We start from the raw sequence: 9,542 nt of genomic DNA on the forward strand, positions 1-9,542 counted from the left end.
ATAGGGAAACACAGCACATTTAACTCAGTTACCCCGAACACCCTGAACTGGGCATCCTTCCATAGTGCTGAGTTAACAGTTTGTGAAGCAGTTGGTCAGTTTCCAGCTAGGAGATTCAGGCAGTCAATACGCATAACTCCCTGACAGTGAATTATAGCTGGAATATCAAAGAGCAAATATTTTAGATCCCTCCCCTAGAGAATCAAAGGGACAATGACCAGACTATATGTAAAGATAAAACTCTGGCCTATAATGAGTATCAACTCAAGCTCAAGAAGCTAGCCTTCTAGCTACAGTAACCAGTCCAAGACTACTATCTGTAGTAATGAGTCTAGGGAGCCAAACAATTAGCAATTTGGCCCCAAACTGCCAGGACTTGATCAGTATCTAACAACTTGCTTAATTTCTGCTCCTACTTTCAGTTTAAGACCAATTTGAGAAAGCCAAATATGCACACCCAATCAGAGAGGATGCTGGCTCACCTGGAGTTAGCCAGTCTGCAGTCAGACACACCTGAAAACTTCCCACTCTTCTGCTTGCCTTTTGTCAAATGTAACAGCAATGGTGGCTGTTTCGCTTGCTCTGAAGAGATAGCCCTTTCTTGTCCTAACTTGAATCATCTTTATTTATTGCCACAACTAGGAAAACTTGGCTGTATATTTAAATAGCTCACAGAATTTTTTTTTTTTTTGAAGGCAGAAATGCTATGGTTTAGGGAGGTTGTGAGGTGCAGCAAAAAAAAAAAAAAAAAAAAAAAAAAAAAAGAGGACACAGAGGGGAAGTATAGAGTTGCTGTGGTTAAGGGTGCAAACCTTGCATCTACTGTCATGGCTCAAGTCCAAGCTCTGCCACTCGCAGCTGTGTGAACTTGGGCAAGTTACAGAACCAATTTGTACTCCAGTGTCCTTACCTGTTAAAACACTGGTGATGGTGACAGCATCAGACTTTCAGGGCAACTGGGGAGGGGATATAAGACACCTATTTAAAGCAAGAATATCTAGATTTCAGTGTTGTGGAATAGAAAGATCTCCAACAAATTAAGCTGCACTTGCTGGAAAGTAGCAATGCCCAGGGACTGAATGCTGACTGCCCCTTTTTAATGGGACTTAGGTTTTCATATTTTCACTGTCTCCATCAACCTGCTTCATTCATTTATGATATCTACCTGGCCCTCTATTCACTACTTGTGCACTGAACTAAAACATATTTCCTGCACAAATTCCATGATTGTAGGAAATCTATAGGTACAAATATATATGTCCTATCTCAAAAACATCTCAAACATATTTGGTAGAGAAGAGCTCTTGTCTCTCAAATACATGCTGAAAATCTATGCTTTCCATAAATCAGAGTCAAGTGCCCTTTCTGAGATTTTTTACTGAAGGGCCATAATTCAAGATTATAGAGCTTAAAATATACAAATGATTTTTATATAACTAGAAGTCCAGTGCTATAGTTTCAGAAAACGTACACACTTTGTGTATCCAAAACCAAGAAAACTTCCTCTTCATAGGTTTTCTGATATTCTTGGTAAGAAAATTTACTATTTCAGACAATGGAAAAGCTGTTTTGACATAGTCATATTTAGCATGAGCTATCAAATCTAATCCAAAACACCGTACAAAACAAAGATTTTTGTCTGAAATTATTTCTGATGATTACACTCAACACTTCCAAAAGGCAGTTGCTCAACTTTCCAATCTGCATAAAATGGAGTTTTGAAACCAATTTTTCTAAATAGTCATTCTTCAGAATAAACTTTCATTCCACTACGTTGTTAAATAAGCAAGATATGTTTAAGAGCCAGGATAGTAAATTACAGTCTAATTAACTTTAGCATTTCATTTGTAAGTAAGTTGGGGACTCAGAAGCGCACTGTAAACATCAAAGGATAAACCTGTTAAAGTTCTCAAAATGATTTACTATGAAAATTCTATTCCGAGTTGACTCTGCAATGACAGACATCATATTTGAAGACCACGAACCGAAAGGCAGGAATAGTTCGATGCTGTCCTGAGGTATCTTTCCCAAGTTCACTTGATTATGCCGCAAAGACTTCCCAAGTTTCTTTGGACGCGAAGGGGAGCGAGCGTGTGGGTCTCGGGAAGCCTGTGCCCGAGCCAGTGCGGGTGGGAAGCTCCGGGCCGCGCAGTTGGGCTCCCCGCCGCCCCGCCCCGCTCCGCCCCACACTCACCCAGGCCGCGCCAGCCCAGCGCACCATCGCAGCTGTCCAGGACCGCGCACAGCTGGCCCAGCAGCGTGGGCGGCAGGTCGAACAGGAGCGTGTGCGCCGAGAGCGCGCCGCAGGCCCCGCAGCTCCCTGCCATGGCGCGGCTGTAGGAGGCGCAGGGGGATGCAGAACCCCGGCCTCTCGATAGCACCTCGCCCCGTTACACAACCGCGGAAATCTTGCTTCCACGACCGCAGCCCGGACCTCAGAACGTACCGTGCCCTGGCGCCACAAGGGGCGGTCCCCACGTGACGCAAAGCGCCGCTCCCTAGAGTGCCCCTAAGGACCTCGGGCCTGGCAATGAGGTTTCCCTGCCTCTGGCTCTTGGTTGGCTTCCTGTTTTGAAGAGTTCTTTTGTTCCGCTGGGTGGAGTGTGACCCAAGAGAACAACCAAAGAGAAAGATTAGGATTTCAGGATTTAGGAACTTGTGCGCCCACCACCCCTTCTGCCTGTCCTGGGATGGGCTGTCATCTGGCCTGGATTATTATGAGTTCTGTCTTCATGTCTTTTTTTTGTGGGGGAGAGGGTGGAATAACTGGGGATTTAACCTTGGACCGCTTTATCCCTGAGCTACACCCGTCAGCCCTTTAAATTTTGAGACAGGATTGCACTAAGTTGCTTAGGGCCTCACTAAATTGCTGAGGCTGGCTTTGAACTTGTGATCCTCCTGCTTCAGCCTCCCAAGCTGCTGGGATTACAGGCGTCCACCAACACGTCGGGCTGTCTTGACAAAAGTTTATATCATGTCGTTCTGTCAGGAGAGATATGTGTTCATTAGGAACACTTAGAAACCCCAGAAAAATTAAAAGAAGAAAATAATCACTTGTGACCCCACTCAACTGAAGACAGCCCCTGTCAAGTTTTGGGCATATTTTCCTCCCAACTCTTAACCAAATTTAAACAGATGGAAAAAAAAAAAAAAAGTGCATGCGTGGAGTGATTGCTGGGAAAGATGGGCATAGAGGTCAACAATAGAAAAACTAGAGGCACCAAGCAAATCAGAGTAAAGTGTTTCAGAAGGCAGCTCCTCCTCTATACTATGATTTAGTTTTAGTACATTTTCTTCTCCCTAGACTTTCCTGATGAAACTTTGACCATCTTTTTCTTTCTCAAAGTGCTTCACCAAATGTTTCTTTTACTTCATCATGGAGTTTAAGAAAAATAGCTGTTTAAAAATCTTCTATCGTTTATACCATTATACTCTGCCACAGGCATGATACAAGTGCACTGACCAAAAAAAGAGAGACAAATGCTTCAAAAATGGTGAGAAAAATCTCAACTTTAAAGACTGGAAGAGGAGATGGCCCAGTTAGCACTAGCAGTTAGCACCCCTACCTGAAGTTCCAAAAAAAGTAGTATTCCATATAAACATACTTGAAAATTGATAAAATCTGTGCTGTTTGGCAGGAGTTTCCATATCCCTTCATTCAAATGACTAAGGTTTTATTGTCAAAGTGTAAATGCCTTTGAAATTCCATCTCTTAAAGGGGCTACTGAATATGTTGAGCATCAGAGGCAAAATACAATGAAGTACTGTATTTAGAAAGTCTTGAATTTCTAGAACAGGAGAGGCAAACTCAAATATGCAGAAGAACCAGGAAGTCAATGAAGGCGAGTTATGTTCATTAGCTTCCTGTCACTGTGACAAAATACCTGACTTGACCAACTTAAAAGGAGGAAACTTTTATTTTGGGTCATAGTTTCAGAGGTTTCAGTTCATGGTCCTTTGGCCTCCATTACTTTGGGGCCTATAACAAGAAGGTACCTCGGTGGTGGGAGTGTGTGGTAGGGAAGGTTGCTCTCCTCGAGGTAGCTGGGAAGCCAAAAGGGGAAAGAGCATGCCCCCCATGTCTTCATTTCCTTCCACTAGGCCCTAGTTCCTAAAGGATCCACTGTTGCCCTGTAGCACCAGATGCTGGTGAGCAAACCTTTATCATGTGAACCTTTATGGAACATTGAAGAGCCAAACCATAACAGTGAGGGAAACACTCAGAAATGCCTGCTTTGCTAATTCACCAAGAAGCAAGGATTTTAAGTGAAAGCTAGGTTATGTAAAATCTGCATTTCCAGTACTGGGTTATCAGACCATGTCCCCTCCCTATCCTAAAATTGCCTTTGAGTTTTCAACTTTATGTCATCAGTTTCAGCACTCACTGATCTTCCCTGTTGCTGTCCCCCAAGGGTTCTCTCCCAACCTGATTCCTCTTCCTCATTTTTGGACTCTAGTTCCTGACTTACTATCACTCTTTCCAATACTAATCCTATATTACTTCTAGGGGATTTAACATCTATGTAGTATAGATGATGAACTTTTCACTACCCTAGCTTCTCAGTTCCTTGATTCCTCTCCTCCAGTGACCTTGAGCCCCACTCTCCGTTTCAGCCACTCATGTCAATGATTATTCCCAGTCTTGTCATTATCATTAACTTTACGCTATCCCTAACTTCTGTTTCATGATTCTGCTCTCTCACCACACCTCCTATTCTTGTAAATCATTCCCTCTATTGCTCTGACTTTAAAAACCCTTCCCCTTACCAGGATATTGAATCCAAAATCATGTTGCCTCTTTTCTGCCCCCACCCTCTTGACGTCTTTTCTCTTTATCCATAAAGTCCACAGTCAATTATTATAATCACTTCCTTGTGAATGACCTCTGTTGCCTGGTTCCTCTCTCACTTTGCTGAACTCTCCTGGCAAATCTATCATCTTTTTTTTAATTTATTTTTTATTTTTTAGTTTTTGGCGGACACAACATCTTTGTTTGTATGTGTTGCTGAGGATCTAACTGGGGCTGCACGCATGCCAGGCGAGCGCGCTACAGCTTGAGCCACATCCCCAGCCCCCTATCATCTTGATTACATCTAACTTTCCAAGTTTTGGCTCTGCATCTATGTACTGTGCTGTAGCTATAAAAGACAAAAACAATTTTTAAAAATCCACTAATCCTGCTATTTTGAACCCATTTTAAAATCAGTTATGACTCTTTTTATGCTGTCAAGGATTAATACTATGCATCTTTATTCCATTTATTCTTCTAGTGTCTGTGAAAACTATATTATGCTTTCTCTTCTCTCCTCAATCCCCATCACCTTCCCCCCATCCTCATGCTCAGTTGATGACCTTGAGAATGTTTACTGAGAATACTGATGCATCATGGGGGGGTGGGGAACTTTTGCAGAATCTCCCTACCACATTCACCTATCTACTAACATATGTACTAACATACAATTTTCCTCTTTTCCTATAGATGGGATGTCCAGGATCCCATCTAAGTCTAATTCTTTTACTTGTAAACTTAGTCCTATTCCTGTCCCTGAATCAAAGGCACCAAAGGCAGCTATTTTCCATATCTCTACTATTCAGTTCCAACACAATACAAATATGATATCATTTCTTTCACCTAAAAAACTAAATTATTTGGTGCCACTTCTTCCTTCCATTCACCACACCATTTTTTTTTTTTTGCACTTTTTGGTGGTGCTGGGGACCAAACCCAGGGCTTCACACATTCCAGGCAAATGCTCTACCACTGAGCCACATTTTTAGCCCCTTTGCTTCCTTTTAGGGTAAAGTTGGATGTTCTCATTATATTCAAATTTTCTCCTCCTATTGTCTCTTAAACCTACTCTCCATTGAAAGTGCTATCTTTCAGGTTCAGCCATGTCCTCCACAATGTAACCAAAATACTATAGGATTTTCAGTCCTCGTCTTACCTAATCTGTCATAGTTATTTTTTTTTCTGATATTGGGGATTGAACCCAGGGACACTTTACCACTGAGCCATATCTCCAACCCCCTTTTTTTTGAGACAGGGTCTCATTAAGTTTCCTAGGGCATTGAGCATGCAATCCTCCTGCCTCAGCCTCCAGAGCCACTGGGATTCCAGGCATGCACCACCATGCCATCCTGTCAGTAGTTTTTGACACACTTGATCTCCCCCTCCTTCTTGGACACTTTCTTCATCTGACTTCCAGGATATCACATTCTCCAATGTTTTTCACTTACCTCCCACTGCATATTCCTCTTCTGTTCCTCCTCTTCCTCCTGAACTGTTAAAATGGAAATGTCATGCAGCTCAACCTCTGGTTCTATCTATACTGACTCCCTTGGTGGTCTCAATCAGTTTCAAGGTTTTCAGTACCACCTGTGTACCAAAGACAAATTTATGTGTCTATCCCAGACTTCTCTTTTGAACTCCAGAGACAAGAGCAAAATTCAACGCTTGATCCTGACTCGTGAACCTGTTCTTCCCATATTCTTCCTATCTAGGTTAGCACAACTCCATCTTTCTAGTTCCAAACTAGAGTCATCCTTGACTCCTCAATTTCCTTACAGTGCACATTTAATTTGCAAGCAAATACTGTTTATTCAGAAAATATCTAGAATCTGACCATTTTCCTGACTCTGCTTCTCCTGGTTTGAGCCACCTTCCTATCTTGTCTGGATTACTATTGTAGTCTCCAAGAGCAGCTTCCATTTTTGCTCCCTACAGCCTTTCTTCCATATTGCAGTGGATCGACCCTTTTACATCTTGACTAATAATGTCATTCCTCTGTTGAGAAGTCTGCAGTGACTCCTAACCTCAGTCAATAAAAGTTTGACTCTTTTGGTGAACTGCATTCTACCTCCCCTTCCCATTCCGCTCCTTTGCCTTTTACCCCATTAACTTGTTTCTTTCTCTGCCTTAGCTTCTTTCTCCCTGCTGGCCCTGAGCAGAACCAGGAAAGTTCCACATCAAAGCTTTTATACTTGCTATTTGCTTACCAGTATATTTTTTCAACATGGCTAAGGTCTACTGTGACTTCAAATTTAAGCTTACAGAGATCCATATGCTCAGATTTGGGCTAAGTTATGACTTAATTGGTTCAATACATTTATAGCTTGGGGAAATTCTATCATACCTCTCTTACTCTCTAACTATCTGGACAGGAACATATAGCAGCTCTGGTCATTTCTGGGAGCCATTTTTGCAATCACATAGAGGTCAATATTAGAATGAAATGAGCCCTGGGAATGATCTAGTAAGAGGAAAAACTGGGTCCTTGATAAGGTCATTGATCAGTTCATTTGTTCTGTGTCTGAATCCTATCTTGCTTATGGACTTATACAAGCTAAATACCCTTCTTAAAACAGTTTTTAAGGGGCTGGAGTTGTAGCTCAATGGCAGAGCACTTGCCTCGAACATATGAGGCACTGGGTTTGATCCTCAGCACCATATAAAAATAAATAAACAAAATGAAGATATTGTGTCCATCTATAACTAAAAATTTTAAAATAAACAGTTTTTAAGCCAGGAATCTTACTTGCAACAAACTACATCCTAGATAACATATTGACAGAAATTCAGTAATACTCTCTGGTTTGTTGAGCTCTTATAAAACTTCTGGGAAAGAGACTAAACCCTGTTCAAAACTGTAGTTTAAATGTATAGAACTATATCTGGCAGAATGTGAGACAGACATGGAAACTGTTGCAGAGAGGGGCAACAAGGCCACTGAATAATGATGTAATGGTAGATGTGATTATTATTGGATAGAGGAAGGTCATTCTGGCACGGGCAGTCTCTTCCTTGAAACTACCAAGGTGCTCACTACAAATCACATCATTAGATAGATTCAAATACATTGGAACAGGCCTCATTGTTAATAACAAAAACACTCCTATTACTATAGAAATTTCAAGGAGTTTTGAAGTTCTGTGGCCAAAATCAGAAACAAAACCCAAACATTTTTAAAATCATACCATACATTCATTACCACAAGAGTACTCCTCAAAGAAGGTATCAGTGCAATCTGCACATTACAGACAGGAAATTTGACTAATTACGAAACTACATGGCTAGGGCTGGTGTTATGGCTCAGTGATAGAGCATTTGCCTAGCATGGGTGAGGCACTGAGTTTGATTCTCAGCATTATATATAAATATATGAATAAAATAAAGGTTCATCAACAACTAAAGATATATTTTTAAAAAACTATGTGGCCTTTCAGCTTAGCTTTCTCCCAATTTGTTTTATCTCCAAATAAATCCACATTAAATAGAGTTTTCATCACATTATTTCTTTAAAAGAGGTGTCAATGGCTCTCCGTTACAAAATAGAGTCATACCATTCAAGATTCTTTAAGACTATTTTCTGATGGTTATGTTCATTCCTACCACTGGCCATTCTCACCCCCACTCCTTTCCTCCTGCCTTCTGATAATCTCCCCATTCCTAAATAGCAATCATTCCTATCTTTCTTGTAAGATTCAATGAGGGAGAAAGGTAACTTTATTGAATACCTACAATCACAGAGCTGAAAGCTTTACACGGTATCTCCATTAAAACTCTAGCACTCTGCAGTTTACATATTCAAATTTTTATTTTACATTGGAGTAATGCCTGGAGATATTGATTTAGGTGCTTGAAAGCAAGTGTATTAAATTTCAGACTCAAATTTATTTGACTCTAAAACCTCAGGCTCTTTTTTAGTAATCCATAAGACTTATAAACCTCCTATACTCTGGCCCTTAAAGTTGAGTTGTAGATAAAACAATTTAAAAAATGGAAAGATAGTTGCATTTTATATCTCTACTGCCTTTAGTGTTAAATGCAGGTTATTATCCACAAGCAAAAACAAAAACAAAAAAAGTATGTGTTTTCTAGCTAATCCAGGGATAAGGACAGAATTATAGTCTAAGAATAGTCCACAGTAGATTTTAACTAGGGGGTTGTAAAACAAATATTAGATGACTAGAAGAGAAAGAGGAGCAGACAGAAAGAAGAGGAAGTATATAGATAGGTCTTTAAAACTACTAAAATTTATTTTAGAACAGAGATTTTATTTACAAAATACTTTCCTTAAAATTATAGCTTTCGAAGAAATAGAGGAACAATACGACACTAAGCTATTGGATTCCATGCCTGTAAGTAAATTCTTTATTGTCACAAGATAACTTTCTTATCTAAACTGAGGGAGCAGATTTTGAGAAACTAATGATAAAAGCTATTGATAGCATTAAGGATTTAATTTCAGAATAGACTGTTCCTCAACTATTCTGAGTCTCATTTGCCTTTTGGTCTTTTGGGTGCTTAGGCTAAAACAAGGACTGAACAATGTGTGTGAAGCAAAGTAAATGCATCAAAAACATTTCAAGATGTTACAGAGCTGGGTTCTTCTGGGAAACTGAGACATCACAAAGAACCACCCCTTCCTCAAATCCTGATTCTTGCATTCAAGTCAGAAAGATTCCAGACAGGTCATTCAGTAATAGGCAATGTATTTATTAGAAGGTATAGGAACAAGTAAAGGAGACATTCTCAAGGGAGA

General features: G+C 40.4%; 1 protein-coding gene across 1 annotated transcript in view; it reads right to left on the reverse strand.

Moving 5' to 3' along the window:
- The window catches only part of Irak3 (interleukin 1 receptor associated kinase 3), a 53,325-nt gene extending 50,957 nt beyond the window's left edge, over positions 1 to 2,368 (reverse strand). The window contains exon 1 of the mRNA XM_026386664.2: positions 2,195 to 2,368. Coding sequence (XP_026242449.2) covers positions 2,195 to 2,327 — 133 coding nt within the window. The 5' untranslated portion in view covers positions 2,328 to 2,368. The remainder of the gene's footprint in view (positions 1 to 2,194) is intronic.
- Between the last annotated feature and the right edge of the window lie 7,174 nt (positions 2,369 to 9,542).

The sequence above is a fragment of the Urocitellus parryii genome, chromosome 5 (genome assembly GCF_045843805.1).
Source record: "Urocitellus parryii isolate mUroPar1 chromosome 5, mUroPar1.hap1, whole genome shotgun sequence".
NCBI classification, from domain to species: domain Eukaryota; kingdom Metazoa; phylum Chordata; class Mammalia; order Rodentia; family Sciuridae; genus Urocitellus; species Urocitellus parryii.